The sequence below is a fragment of the Triticum aestivum genome, chromosome 3B (assembly GCF_018294505.1).
Source record: "Triticum aestivum cultivar Chinese Spring chromosome 3B, IWGSC CS RefSeq v2.1, whole genome shotgun sequence".
Classification (NCBI taxonomy): domain Eukaryota; kingdom Viridiplantae; phylum Streptophyta; class Magnoliopsida; order Poales; family Poaceae; genus Triticum; species Triticum aestivum.
The window spans coordinates 562330643-562345569 of NC_057801.1; the positions used below are offsets into that span (position 1 = coordinate 562330643).

At 46.5% G+C, this 14927-nt stretch overlaps 2 protein-coding genes across 2 annotated transcripts; one reads left to right on the forward strand and one right to left on the reverse strand.

Annotated features, from left to right (window-relative positions):
- Window positions 1-8108: 8108 nt before the first annotated feature.
- Window positions 8109-11044, reverse strand: LOC123070926 (ABC transporter I family member 10). Its single transcript, XM_044494336.1, has 5 exons — window positions 10685-11044; window positions 9664-9750; window positions 9362-9487; window positions 9158-9280; window positions 8109-8572 (listed from the first exon to the last, which is right to left on the reverse strand). Exons 1-5 carry the CDS (start codon window positions 10979-10981, stop codon window positions 8363-8365), a joined length of 843 nt encoding a protein of 280 aa, XP_044350271.1. The 5' UTR covers window positions 10982-11044; the 3' UTR covers window positions 8109-8362.
- A 133-nt stretch (window positions 11045-11177) lies between these two features.
- LOC123070927 (copper transporter 3-like) lies at window positions 11178-12139 on the forward strand. The gene has a single exon (XM_044494337.1). It carries the CDS (start codon window positions 11221-11223, stop codon window positions 11827-11829), a length of 609 nt encoding a protein of 202 aa, XP_044350272.1. The 5' UTR covers window positions 11178-11220; the 3' UTR covers window positions 11830-12139.
- Window positions 12140-14927: the final 2788 nt, after the last annotated feature.

Consider the following 14927-nt stretch of genomic DNA (forward strand, 5'->3'; position numbering starts at 1 on the left):
CCGGCTTCGGGTCCGGGTGGAGGGTGCTCCTGGCCCGGCCTCGCCTCCCCCCTCCTCCGCCTCCGGCCCCCGACAATGATGACAAGAGCAAGGATGGTGATGAATGCCCTGACGACTCGATGCATGGCACGGACCCTCGCTTTACCCAGTCTGGATGGGATGGGATGACTCCTGAAGATCAAGAGCTGATGAAGGATTGTGCTCCGGCGGGCGGTGGGGCACATGCCTCCTTGCCTGGTATGGGTGGTGGGGTCGCGGCCTCTGCTGGGACGAAGGGCACCCCCCTGTCGGTGGCGTGCTCTAATATTCCTGCTCGCCCCACCTCCCCTTCGCTTTCAGGCATTGAGGATCTGCCTCCGGTTGGCCCGTCGGCGTCCAAGAAGAGGAAGAAATCGTCGGTGAAAAAGTTCTCGGCTAAGAGCAGGGCGTCCGGGGATTCCAGGCAGTCTGCGGCTGGGCTGTGCCGCCGGTTGGAGGTGGAGCTAGGTGCGGCTTCGGGCCCGTCCTCGGCGGCTGCTTCCCCCGGCCGGGCTCCCCCGGTGCCAGTGCGTTCTCCTGCCTCTACTGCTCGCAAGAGTGGTCGGGTCTCCAACAGCGGCGAGCGTGTGGCTGACCGGGCAGCCCGGCGCGCGGCGACGCGGGATCTCCCTCCTTCAGGTTCGCACCCAGCTTCGTCCTCTCCCTCTCCTAAGGATCTGTCTCCTGTTCGTTTAGTTTTGCCGTCTCAGCCAGATGAGCAGCTGTTTAAGATTTTAGATGATGTAGGGATTTGCTTAGATTCCAGCTTGGGTTCCCCTTCTTCCTTACTTAATGTGATTAGGGCTAACGAGCTAGCGCAGGCTGACATTGCTAAAGCCAAGGAGGCTGGGGTTGGTGTATCTGCTCCTCTGGTTGTGGCCGGGGGAGCTGTGGGAGAGGCTGACAGGTGTCAGGTTTCTCCGGTTCAGAAACATGGGGCTGGGAAGCGCGCTAAACCCTGCAAGGCTCCGTGCAGGTCGAGCCTTAGAATTAAAAACCTCTCCTTCAGATGAAGGCCTTATTTTGGAATATCAGAGGTTTCTGCGCTAGGGGGCGCAGGAATCAACTCAAAGACCTGGTGCGGTCTGAAAATGTTGATTTTATTGGCCTTGTTGAGACCCTCGAACCTTCCTTCTCCCCGAGTGAACTTTGGGCTGTTACTGGGATAGATAGATTCAATTGGAATTTTGTGGCCTCTGTTGGGCAGTCGAGTGGTTTTCTTCTGGGCACTAATATTAATGTATTTGATTTTGTTGCTTTTGACCATGGTATTTACTGGGCTAGCACGGTGGTTTCTCATCGTCCCCTCAATTCTCTTCTCGAGATCATGGTGGTTTATGGCCGGCAGACCACTCTCTCTCCTACAATTTCTTGGACGAGATTTATAATAAAATCGATTCCTGCCAGCTTCCCCTTTTGATTGGGGGTGATTTTAACCTGTTAAGATATCCCTCTGATAAGAGCTCCTCTAATTTCTCTTGGGCTCTGGCTGAGGCCTTCAACGCTTTCATCAGGGATACGGCCATTCGTGAAATTCCTAGGGTTGGGGTCCGCTTCACCTGGACTAACCGTCAAGCTTCCCCCATCCGCTTAGTTCTTGATAGGGTCTTTCTGTGCCCTGGCTGGGATGCTTTATTCCCCCGGGCTTGTCTTCGTGCCCTTCCCATTGTTGGTTCTGATCACGCCCCCCCTCATCCTTGACGATGGGTCTCATTCAGTTGGCTGCCATAGGCTTCAATTCGATGCGTCTTGGCTCTTAGTGGAGGGTTTCTCCACCTTGTTGGCTCGGAAGATCACGGCCTTTCTTTCCTCTCCTCGTCGTTCTTTCGGTCCAATGGATGATTGGCATCAAGTTTCCTACTGCCTGCATAAATTTCTTAGAGGATGGTCTAAAAATCACTTTGCTGAGTCAAGGCGTGACAAAGCGAGGTTGGTTGCCCAAATTGGCGATCTCGATAATCGTGCGGATACTTCTGGTCTCTCCGAGGCTGAATGGCAGCTCCGGTACGGTCTAGAAAAAGCGCTCTTGGATATTCACCGGCAGGAGGAAGTCTATTGGAAACAAAGAGGCACGATTAACTGGACCCTTAAGGGCGATGCGCCCACTGCCTATTTCTTCGCCATTGCAAATGGTAGACGTCATAGATGCTTAATCGATAGCCCGCCGATCGATGGTGTTAGGGTTTCTGACCCTTCGATCATTCTTCGCCATGTGGTCCTATTTTTCTCTAACTTGTTAGCGGCTAAACCTGCGCTGGGCTTTAAGCTTGCTCCGGCCTTCTGGTCTCCCCCTGAGCAGTTGTCGAGCGCTGACAATGATATCCTGCTATCCCCCCTTCTAAAGAGGAAATCTTCGATATGATCCGGACCGCTAACTCTAATGCGGCTTCAGGCCCTGACGGTTTCTCCATTCCTTTCTTCAGGCATTTTTGGCCTCAGTTAAAAGGCCTTATTAAAGCAATTATCCAAGGATTTTGGCTGGGCACTGTCGATATCTTGAGGCTCAATTACGCGGTCCTCACCCTTATCCCTAAAATTAAAGGTGCTGACTTGATTTTGCAATTTCGGCCCATTACTCTGATTAACAACTTCGCGAAGATGCCAGCTAAAGGCATGGCCAATAAAATTTCCCCGATAGCTCATCGGGTCATTAGCCCTTTCCAATCTGCTTTCATTAAAGGGAGATTCATCTTGGATGGGGTGCTCTGCCTGCATGAGATAATTCACGATCTACGAATTAGGGGGACCAAGGCTATGGTCCTTAAGCTTGATTTTGAGAAGGCTTATGACTCGGTGAGTTGGGTTTTTCTTCGGCAAGTCTTACTGGCAAAGGGCTTCGAGGGTCCGGTGATGCATCGGCTGGTGCAACTTGTGGCTGGTGGGCACACGGCTGTGGTGGTGAATGGCCAAACTAGTGAGTTTTTTGCTAATGGTAGGGGCCTTAGACAAGGGGATCCGGTGTCCCCTTTGCTTTTCAATTTTGTGGCCGATGCTTTATCTCGTATCCTCTCTCGTGCCGCGTTGGCTGGGCATATTTCCCCGGTGAGCTCTCACCTTATTCCTCATGGCATTACTCATCTTCAATATGCGGACGACACCATCATTATGGTGGAGCTCAATGAGACCAGTCTCACTAATCTGAAATTTCTTCTGCTCTGCTTCGAAGCTCTTTCGGGACTTAAAATTAATTTTTTCAAGAGTGAGGTCATTGTGACTGGGGTTTCGGATTCGGATGCTCAACGGGTGGCTCACCTTCTAAACTGCTCCCTTGGCTCTTACCCTCTCAAATATTTGGGCTTACCTATTTCTCCGTTTAAACTCTTGGCAAAAGATTTTTCCCCGGTGGTAGCGAAAGTTGGCAATAGAGTCCTTCCTTGGAGAGGACGGTATAACTCGCAGGCGGGCAAGGTTTCCCTTACCAATTCGTGCCTCTCTTCTCTCCCGATGTTCCTTATGGGTTTCTACCTTCTGTCTGGCTGAATTCATTCTGGCTTCGACAAGCATAGGGGTGCCTTTTACTGGAACTCTGTCGACAATAAAGCAAATATAGGTTGGTCAGATGGAACATCATTTGCCGCCCTAAGGACAAGGGTGGTCTTGGCATTATTAATACGAGAGTTATGAACAATTGCCTTTTGATAAAATGATGGTGGAAGATAATGTCTCTTGAGGAGCGCCCAATCTGGTTATCGATTCTCAAATCTAAATATTTCCCCTCCTCGAGCCCTATGTTCGCCTCAGCTTCTGGTGGTTCTCAATTTTGGCGTCAGCTGGTCAAAGTGCGGCCGATTTTCCGGTCCCTTGTCAAATTTGTTGTCAGGAATGGTAAGTCCACTCGGTTTTGGTTAGATTGGTGGGTCGGGGACACCTCGCTTGCGGTTGCCTTTCCGTCCCTGTCCTATTGTGCTGATCCCGAGATCTCTATCTTTGAGCTCTCGGCACAGGGTTGGGTTTTGGATTTCCGGCGCTCTCTTTCCCCTGTAGAGTTGGAAGACTGGCAGCGCCTTACTGCTTGCTTCCCCCTGCTCTCGGAGGAAGAGGATTCCATGGTTTGGCCCCTTTCCTCTTCGGGGCGCTTCTCTGTTAAGTCGGCTTACTCTAAGCTTATTTCCGGTGGCCGCCCTACGAAATTTAAGGATATTTGGTTAGCACGAATCCCCCCTAAAATTAAAATCTTTTTATGGCAAGCTGTCCGCTGTAAGCTTCCGGCGTCTGATCAAATTAAGAAGAGGCATGGGCCGGGCTCTGATAGGTGCGTTCTTTGTGGGGCTCTTGAGAACACTGAGCATATTTTCTTCCATTGCTCCTTAGCGAAACTCATGTGGAGCTGCATCAGACTTTGGCTTCAGGTTAATTGGACTCCCTCCTCCTTTGAGGACGTGAGGCAATATACTAATTCCTTATCTGGCCAGTCCAAGAGGGTCTTCTTAGTGGGCTGGGGTGCGATCGGGTGGTCGTTGTGGACTACTAGGAACAAGTTCTCGATTGAACACATTTTTCCGGCTAACCCTGTCAGTTGCTTATTTAAAGCCAATGTCTTTTTGCAGCAGTGGAGATCGTTGACTAAGGAAGGGGACCGTCAGGCGTTCGACGTCATGCTATCCAAAATGAAATCTATGGCGTCTTCCCTGCTTCCACGCTCTTCGAGGACGGCTTCCTAACTACTTGGCTGGCTTTCCTTGTTTTGCTGGCCTGCGTGCCATGTTAGGCTGGAGGCCTTGTATTGCTACCTATGTGTTGTGGCCTTAAAACCTGTATGCTGTGTGGTTCCGGTGGTATAACTCTGCCTAGTGGCTTTATCTATAAAGTCGGGCTAACGCTTTTTCTCTAAAAAAAAGAACACAAGACTTACGCGACTCAACATGTACTTGAGTACGTGGTTAGGAGGACTCTGATATCCACAGCCCACCGGAGTCCAAGTTCTTTAGAGGAGCGCTTGAAGACATTGCGCCACCAAAGGGATCCAGATGAGCGAGCAATCGAGGAGTAGATCTAGGATAATATTTCTAGGCAACATTAATTCAAGGAATGCCAACTTTTTTTAGAATTCGGAGGGGTGCTTCATAAGGAAGGCATCAGTTTGAACAAAAAGGTCCACAATGTCGAGGCCCTGACATGAATTTTCCTCAACTCTTATCTAGAGCGTGTGTAAAAGTACATGATAGGCCCTACCCAACGAAACATGTATTCAACCATAAGCAACTATTGAATAAATAGAACATGATGAACTATCGGGGAGGGGCAAGCCCCCCCCCCCCTCCTTTATCTAGAGCATGTGTAAAAGTACATGATGAACTATTGAATAAAAGTACATGATGTATTCAACCAAAAAGAAATGGGGGAGTATATTGGAACCTTATTTGAGATGGGCCCTAGGCTGCCGTACATTTCCCATTGCCTAGGACCGCCCATTGTATCATAAAGGAAAGACTGTATGGACAGAGTGTCCAGCTTCATCCCAATCCCAATGACCATGCCCATTCCTTTCTACTCCCTCCGTCCTATAATATAAGAACGTTTTTTTACACTAGTGTAGTGTCAAAAACATTCTTATATTTTGGGACAGAGGGAGTACACCGGTGCATATTTCACCCCCAACATGTTCACCGGGACAATTATCCCGTTTGTCTGGGAGTGGTTGAATCACAAGGAGTTGATGACTTTGTGAGAGCAATTTCTTTAGGTCTGGTCTATGGCGATGGTGTTGGGACTGTTCCTTTTGCGATATTGTCGACCCTTAAGATTAACCATTCAACATGCATGATGCACGTGTACGGATTGGATACTGATGGTATTCTATATATGAATCCATAAGAATTAGTGGTCATTTAGCCCTGATGGTTAAGTCCTTTACTTGGGTTTGAGATCCTCTGCATTACTACAAAGGTGACATTATTAGCTCCCATCTCAACCGTGCAACATATCTAACGGTCATAGTCGTTATTGTATCCATCTAAGCTTCCTCAACACAACCACTGTTGCTTCTATATATGTCGTCTTAGTTGCCCTTCCTGACACCTCACTATCTGCGAGACCCGCATCAGAGCTACACGACAACGCAGAAAATGACACAGAAACCAACCTGGTGATTGAAATTGCGAGTAGAGGAATGTAACCACCAGAGAGCGGTGCGCCCGATCCATGGACAGACCCAAGTGTAGGAAATGCCATTGAGAGAGAGAGAGAGAGAGAGAGAGAGAGAGAGAGAGAGAGAGAGAGAGAGAGAGAGAGAGAGAGAGAGAGAGAGAGAGAGAGAGAGAGAGGATAACAAGTAGTGTTTCTGATTAAATTGTTGAGACCCACTTGCAACACAGGCGCTAATGCACCCACAAATGGATCCATAGCATATCCAGGTGTTCCATGGCCACATGAATGAGGCCCACTTCAGAATGGTCTACAGACCGCACACAACTTCTGCTCAACGAGGTGCTCTGCCACTGCATGCAGCTCCAGGTGTGCTCGTGCTTGCACCCGTTCTTTTCGATGCTCCCTGGTTCTTCTCGTTGCACGGCCATTTGATAAGATCGGTTGCCTCGGCAACCGTTGGATGAAGCCCGAGACAACCATTCAATCTCTCCCCCGTGAGCATGAGCGTGCCAGACTTTGCAACAAGGCTCCTATTGCACTCACTCCTTTGCAACATGAGCACTATTGTGCTCCCCACCGAACCATTTATTTTATTTTGAAATAATGAATATGTTGTGGTTGCACCTATGTTGCCATCACAATATACCATTCGTTTTTGTTTGCAACATGAGCCATGTTGCAGAAGCGCAGTGCAGCCACCATTGCAACATCACACATGTTCAAACACATAGCCCCCGCTACAGACCATTGCAAAAACACACATATTTCAGAAATATAGCCCGAATTGCAGACCATTGCAACACCACACATGTTTTAGAAACATATATAGCCTTAGTTGCACATCTAATCGAGTTGATGTGTTGTCCCTTCCAACAAAGGAAGGCAGGAGGAAGGAGAGAGAGTTCGGAAGGGAGCCAGAAAGAAAGACCGAAACATTTCTGGATAAAGCTTTGTGTCGTTTGCTTGGAGGAGAGAAGTGCTCCAAGCCACGGGATCGCTTGAGATCGGATAGCGTACGATGCGGCCGATGCAGCCATAAAATTAGTCTGTTGGGTTTAAGTGTTTCCAAAAAAAACTATAATTAGTTTTTTTTTTTGACAGGATAGCCCTAGATGAGTTGTGATGGGTTGTTGTTGTTCGAACGTATTTTGCTAGGATTACCAACGCATTCCTTTGTATTATGCTAATCTTATGTATCCGATGCGTTCTGGCCGAAAGGATAACCATTACTTGTCTTTATATATACTTGTTGAAATCTTGTTGCGAGGTGCATCCTGTTTTTCGTTGGATCAAATGTGGTTTGGCTGGAACATGCGCCATTGTTATCGTGCATCCTTTACATCATGTTCTCGCACAAAATATTTAGTTGCAAGCAAGCACATGTCTACTTCCTCCGTTCGGAATTACTTGTCGCGAAAATGGATGTATCTAGACGTATTTAGATACATCCATTTTCGCGACAAGTAATTCCGAACGGAGGGAGTAGTTTACAAGCACACAGCGCGGCACCGACGACATGGATGGAAGGGTAATGCTACAACAAAGATGGTTGAATGAAAGATAACGGCTGAAAATGGCCAAAGGGAAGGAGAAAAAACACTAGTTTACTTACGATTTACAATTATAGGTGGTGGGCTATATTCCTGTTCATTAGTTACTACTCCCTCTAATCACTAGTTTAGGGAGTATACATGATTTACAGGCGACGACAGAAGCTGATCAGCACTTTGGCATTGGCGCGCAAATGCAATTCAGGATCCAATTTGCAACGGCTTTCAACTACTTAATGGATATAATAGTGCATGCAAAACTACATGGTTAGCATTAGATTCTTGTTTACTGGTTATTTGATTTCAGTGTAAGCAACATCCTAGACACAGTTAAAAAATATCCTAGGCACGATTCCCGCGCCCAAGATATGATTGGTATATGAAAGAATGGTTCCATGCAGCAAATCACTTGCCAAACGGCGACCACAAAGCAAAGGACAGCACAAGAGAATATACCACATTCTTGCATGAAGGCACACTCTAACATTATAAGCAATGAACAAGAACAATGTATGAACTGAAACACGACAGCTCCTAACTTCGCCAAACCAATGTTTCAGCAGCGATACAGGTGAGAGCGACAGAACCCCTAACTTCCCGGTTGCCTACATACAAACAGCCGTAGAGAAGAAACTGTTTTCAGTACCCTGATGTGGTGATGTACACGAGCGCAGATAATTCTGCCCGCAGCTTGGGACTCCCGAGGATCAGAGCTCAAAATGACCGAAGTAGCGTGCTTGCTTCCTCTTTATAAACCTGGATATACTGGAGACGTCGCCTTGAATAATCGTCCGGCCATCTTCCATGTAGATAGCACCATCTGCGTATCTGAGTTCTTCCAGCCGATGGGTCACCCACAGTGCCGCAACCTCCCCACTAGCAGTCACAGAGTTCCTCACCGCCTTGACCACGCCCATCTGCACTTCCATGAAACCAAGATCACCAAGATTACAATGCCCATAACAATCAAGTATAACTACAAGGTAAGAGTAGGCCTGCTAACTACCAGTCAATTAAAAAGGATGATAACTACATGTCAGAAACAGGAAAACATACAAATTTATGATAGCAGTTTTTTCAACAACCAACAGAGGATTTTACATATACCCCCTCCATCAGAAAATGCAATAGAAGCATCAGAAAATTATATGTAATATAGTCCAAAATATTCATGTGTCTATGAGAACCAAGGCTACACCAATTTTAATGAACTACAGACTGTTGGGAGTTTTAGCACAATTGCCAAACTACAACTCCAGTTCGAATTGGAAGGCTTACTGAAGATTGCTCTCCTTGGCACAATAGCAAAGGTACCTCGTGATCAAATACCTTAGTACATACTCCCTCTGTCCGGAAATACTTGTCATCAAAATGGATAAAAGGAGATGTATCTAGACGTATTTTAGTTCTAGATACGTCCCTTTTTATCCATTTCGATGACAAGTATTTTCGGACGGAGGGAGTACATCTTATTAGAAACTAAACATGAATAATCTTAATACCTGATCATATTCGTCCAAGAATGTGGTCAGCTCATCCAGCAGTAGTACTTTGGATGCTTCAGCTAAAGCACCAGCAATGGCAACTCTCTGTTTCTGCCCACCACTCAGAGTTTGGATTGGCCTCTGTTTTGTATGAAGGATGTTTGTGAACCTTGTGCAGACAATAGTAGATTATAATCCAAAATGTGCATGTTAGCTGCCTACTTGAGAGTAGCTCAACATTCCAACTGCATCCAGAGATTGTGACACTCTTGACCTAACCTCATCCAATGAAAGATTGAGCTTACCAGGACCAAATGCAACATCGGATTCCACAGTGGGCATCACAACCTGCATCCAAATGACAGAATTCAATATGCAGCAGAACTTCGTTTAATTTGGGACGCTTGCATTGCTAACAAAGCTCCCAAGCATCAACAATACAAACATCCTATGGATTCAATGCCACTTGATAATGCGTTCTAGCATAATTGCAGGTAAAAACTCATCAAAGAACTAGTGATAACCTGGTGATCAGGATTTTGGAAGACATAGCTGAATGGCCTATTAATATGCACTGTACCAGCAGAGGGATTTTGAAAACCTGCCAAAACCTAAAAAAGAACAAGAAGTTAGCATCCCGTTGAGGTACTACTAGTAAGAAAATCTATCAAAGTTATGCAGTCCAAGTAAGCAAAGAGAAATTGATTCAGAACCATATTTTGTATCAGTCTGCTTTATGAAATACTCCCTCCGTCCCAAAATAAGTGTCTTAACTTTAGTACTTATTTTGGGACAGAGGGAGTATATTGTAACAATACCAGAATAGATTATGCAACTTCTCTTGAATACTTCCTTCCTACCTCTATTATCATTTTTATTCAGGTTGAAGTTGAACATATATCCTTGGAAATGCGCAATTACCATGTCGATCTGGTGTTCAATGCACCAATAGTCGAATGTGCTTGATACAACACACATAATATGTAATGCGTAATTGCTCATTTACATGTAAAGATTCTGGTATTTGCGCTACATGATATATTTACTATAAACTATCAAATTAACTTCCTATTGGTTCCTGAATGGAGGCTGACATTTTTTTCAAGCAAGATTGTCCTCGCAGAAACCATAAACTCAGAAAATTCTGAGCCATTCCTAGGTCGCACAGACCCTTATCTTGGTGCTCAAAGGAAAAGCCGGGACAATCCAAAGATTCAATGAATACCATTCAGCATTTTGATTTCTGATAAAGTATGCATGCTATGTCTAATCCTCCAAAAATATCTTCTATGAGAACTGAATAAAACACGACCAGACTCTGCTTGTGGTATCGTATTCACTCCATGAGTTGGTTCTACACACTAAAGAAGAAAATTCACTTTAAAAACATAGCAGCTACTTAAGTAACTTAACCATGGGTCTTGGAATTGACCATTTGCATAGGGTATTTCGGTCAATGGCCTGATGAGCACAGCTACCGCCGGTCTATCGATAAAAATGCGCATGGAAACGAGCGCCAGAGTAGTAGTTCAGAAAAAGATAGACCTTGAGGAGGGTGGACTTGCCGCAGCCGTTGGGGCCGAGGAGCATCCAGAGCTGCCCCGGCGGGACGCACAGCGAGCAGTCCTTGAGCACCGGCAGCACCAGCCCCCGCCTCGTCGTCACCGAAAATCCCACCCCGCGGCCCTCGATGGCCGGCGGGGGCGGCGTAGGGGAGGCCGAGGCGACCACGCGGCGGCGGGTGGAAGGGGGAGCGGTCGGGGTAGCTCGCCCGGCGGCGTAGCTGGGCGGGTGAGGGTAGCAGCAGAAGGGGGTGGCGCCGCCGGTGAGGCTTTGCGCCATCGTCGGCGAGGACGATAAGGGATGATGGGCCTGGGCCGGTACACTGGGCGGCTAGAAGAGGAAACACCAACCCCTTCAAGCTTAAACCTAATCGGCCCACGATCTGAAAGCCTGTCCACAGAGGAGGGAAAAATGGATCCGCCATCCCTCACAAAGATCCCGTGGGCCGTGGGTGGTTACGATCTGACTGACAGCTGCGGCTGACGACTGTGTACTTCCTTTCGCTGCCGGTGTCGTACATGCGTACTGCACAGGCGCCGCGCCGCGCCGGCCCGCCCGCACATATACACCCACGCGGGCGCGGACGCAGATGCAACGAACGCACAGAACGCCACCAGATCATCATCGGCGGCCAGCGCGCGATGGACAAGGGAATGGGAGGGCACGGCATGGGCATGGGCGGCGCCGCGCCGGCGCCAGCGGCAGCGCACGGGGGCATGCGGATGCACTACATGCACATGACCTTCTACTGGGGCAAGAACTCGGAGATCCTCTTCCACGGGTGGCCCGGCTCCAGCGGCGGCATGTACGCGCTCGCGCTCCTCGTCGTCTTTGCGCTCGCCGTGCTCGTGGAGTTCCTCTCCACCTGCCGCTGGCTCGAGAGCCACATCTCCTCCCGCGACCGGCCGGCGGCGGCGGGGGCGGCGCGCGCCGCCGTGCACGCGCTGCGCGTCGGGATGGCCTACGTCCTCATGCTCGCGCTCATGTCGTTCAACGTCGGCGTGCTCCTCGTGGCAGTCGCCGGCCACGCGGTGGGGTTCCTGCTCTTCAGGGCCGGCCTGTTCGGCGGACAGGCGCAGGTGGAGGACGGGGCCAAGGACTACCTGGCGCCGGCGGCGTGCTGCTAGGTCTTCTTGTCCGCATCATGCATGGGTTTGGAAAGTTTGGTGGTGTGATCCTGTTAATCTGGGTGATTGCGATCTCACTATTCACAACCGTTCTCGTTTGGTTGCATCTTGCCTATCGACCGGGATTAACATTTTTGTTATTTGATTTGATTGAGATGCTGGATTTAGTTGTTGGTGTCGTACTGTGATGGCCAACGTGTATGTTGCCGCTATGTTATCTCATTAATGGCCTTGGTAAATGCTTTGGCTACTGGCCATCATCTATAGTCACTCACAAATATAGGGTTGGCTATTATATTTATATTTCTTCTATCTCCTCTCTCTTTACGTTTATAATACAAGCAAATATGTTATAGGGGGTTGCAATGAAAGAAACAAACTCTCGCACCCCTAATAAGCTTGCCACTTTTCCTCTTTGTATCATTGTTGATGGTGGTCACTTGTCCTCCTATTTAAGACAGGGGTGATAGGTCTCAAGGCGATGAGTTTGGTCATCACATTCTAGCATGCATTAATTAATACTTCCTCCATTCCAATGAATAACACACATGCTCACCAAAATCCAACTGTGATTATAAATTAGTTTTAAAATATTTTCGTGACTTAAAGTATATCATTGGAAACTTCTTTTCAATGTGAATCAACAATATAATTTTTATCATGCATAATTCATATTTGGTTGGTCTAATTTATGGTTGAAGTCTAGGATGTGTGCACGCCTTATTCATCAAAAATAAAGGGAGTAATATAAACATTGCTAAGCAAAACTATAACATCGTATTCGAAAGCAACAATATACACAACTTTTTCTTTCCCCTCTCACAAGGCGACTAGGGAAAGTCTTCTTCCCTTCGATCTCCGCCGACGAGTCTATGGATTCGCCTCCCCTATGCTTGTCGCTCCGACAGCTGGTGGTGGCGAGGGTATTCCTGATGCCTCGGCTTAGATATGTAGGGTTTTATTCCTTGCAAGGGCGATGCTCGGACGGATGGCGGCGCTTCTTCTTCGAGTCAGTCTTCCGGGCTCTGATCCTTCTCAAGTTTGTTCGTCGGAACGGATTAGATGGAGCTCCCGCGTAGATTCCTGCCATCTTCTTGAAACAACGTAGGGTTTCTCATCGTGTGTATGCAATAGTGCGATTTGGTGTCAGGTTCTCCATATTGATTTAAAGATTCAATGCCGACGATTGCGGCTCCCGAACGCAGGTCCTTAGGGGCACATGCATGAAGACGTCCCGGTTGTCATCGACAAGGTCAGGCCGGCTCCGGTATGAGGGCGGCGATAGCGACGCGTCGACGGCTCGATCTGGCGGCGACAATGGTCGTTCGATTGTCTATGGACCTTGATGTAATTTTTATTATGTTTGAGTTGCTTTGCACTTTCGGTGATTCTTTATAATAGATATGATATTTTGCCAAAAAAAAAGATTCAAATGAAACAAAAAGTAGTCTCAAAGTGATAAGTTAGGTCAGTTGTCAAGCTCCTCCGTCGTGCATTGCCAATCAATTCAAGGCCAATATGTCCATGCACGCCACACGCTGCGTCCTCAAATCATAATCCAAACACATGCACATGTAGGTTAACTATCCTTCTTGTGCTCATTTTTAATTTAAAAATCCTTTCGTTACGTGTGCCCACAACAACATAATTTATTATTTTCTTTCCTGTGTGCTGAGGATACGGAGTTACTTTTCTTAATTTCTTATTTCATTCCTAACCCGCAATCTCATTTAATCTATGAGATCTTTTCTTCATCCAGTTTAATTATTTGTATTTTTGTTTATTGATTCTCCCGCGACCTTTTCTGTGCTGTAAAGAGACGAGGTGGGATTATCTTTTTTTTTTTGAGGGAACGGGAGAGCTTTATTGCATATTTTTCAGCACAGAAAAGGTCGCGGGATTTTTTTTGGCCAAAAAAAGGCCGCGGGCGACACACGGACTGAGCCCAAGCGAAAGCCCGTTTCTATGATTTGGTCGCCAGACTTTTCTGGGCCAAGCTTGGAGCGCGGGTGAGTAGCTGGATGTGGCCCTTCTCTCCAAAAATTGCTGGATGTGGCCCAGGCGTCCAACATGTGTGGTTGTGATGGACCCACGCACAAAAAACTTAGTACCACCTCGGATAGAAAAAAACTGAAAACATATAATATGGGTGAATGGACCAAGAAATCAGAGAAGCACACATCCCTTTATTAATAGGTATAAATTTGTCTAGAAGTCTGCGTATAGCTAGATTCTTGCATGAGAGCTCACTCTTTTTATATTTTCATCTACCCATCCTTTATATAGTCAAAAGTATCATGTAAGCGGGCTATAAAAAATCCCCTCCACGATTAGTTTCAAAAACTTTTTGACAAGCACTCGTTGTGATTGGTCATCCTCCTCTCTTTGAAGCAGGGCCTACCACAGGAATGTTTTTTCTTGCTCTTATTTCCATGAGTTTATGTCCATATTTGACTTGATTTTACAATGTTCTCCGATTCTACTTTTTCCGAATAAAAATTGCTCACTTGTATGAATGTTCATGAGTGATAATATATTAATATTACTACATAATTGCCTTGTGTTGCAACGTGGTTGTACACATTTTGTACACAATCACATGACTTACATGTTATTTTATTATTAATGTGATTACATATCAAAATTGACCTTTTGTACCAGTGAACCAATATTTATTGGTTTACTGTGTGATCATATTAACAGTATCAATGCTTATTGATTCACCAAGAAAATATGACTTGTTGGTTAATCAAAAAGGCATTTTTTTGGCAAGCCAACAAAATGACGGTAGTTGAGGCTGTTCTGGAAAATTTACTGGTGCAATCATGTTAATTTGGTGGATTTCCATCTCATCTATATCTATATCTATATCAATATGAAAAGACGCAAAGGGACAGATTCAACTGAACCATCAAATAAAGTCAATCCAATGACCTAGATTGCACTGATTCTGAGCGCTCAACATGTTTAATATGCAATTAATATCATATCAAATATCAACATCAACCTCCAAATAATATCCTACTTAATATATGCGTGCAATAAATACTAGTAAATTGTACATGCTTTGCACGTCATTTAAATATATATATAAAACA

Coding starts and splice junctions, on each gene's coding strand:
- LOC123070926 (XM_044494336.1), bottom strand. CDS start 10,981: ATGGCGCAAAGCCTCACCGGCGGCGCCACCCCCTTCTGCTGCTACCCT. Junction 9,751..10,684: donor GCAAGTCCACCCTCCTCAAG/GTCTATCTTTTT, acceptor GTTCTTTTTTAG/GTTTTGGCAGGTTTTCAAAA. Junction 8,573..9,157: donor TCTTGGACGAATATGATCAG/GTATTAAGATTA, acceptor ATGGAAGTGCAG/ATGGGCGTGGTCAAGGCGGT.
- LOC123070927 (XM_044494337.1), top strand. CDS start 11,221: ATGCGTACTGCACAGGCGCCGCGCCGCGCCGGCCCGCCCGCACATATA.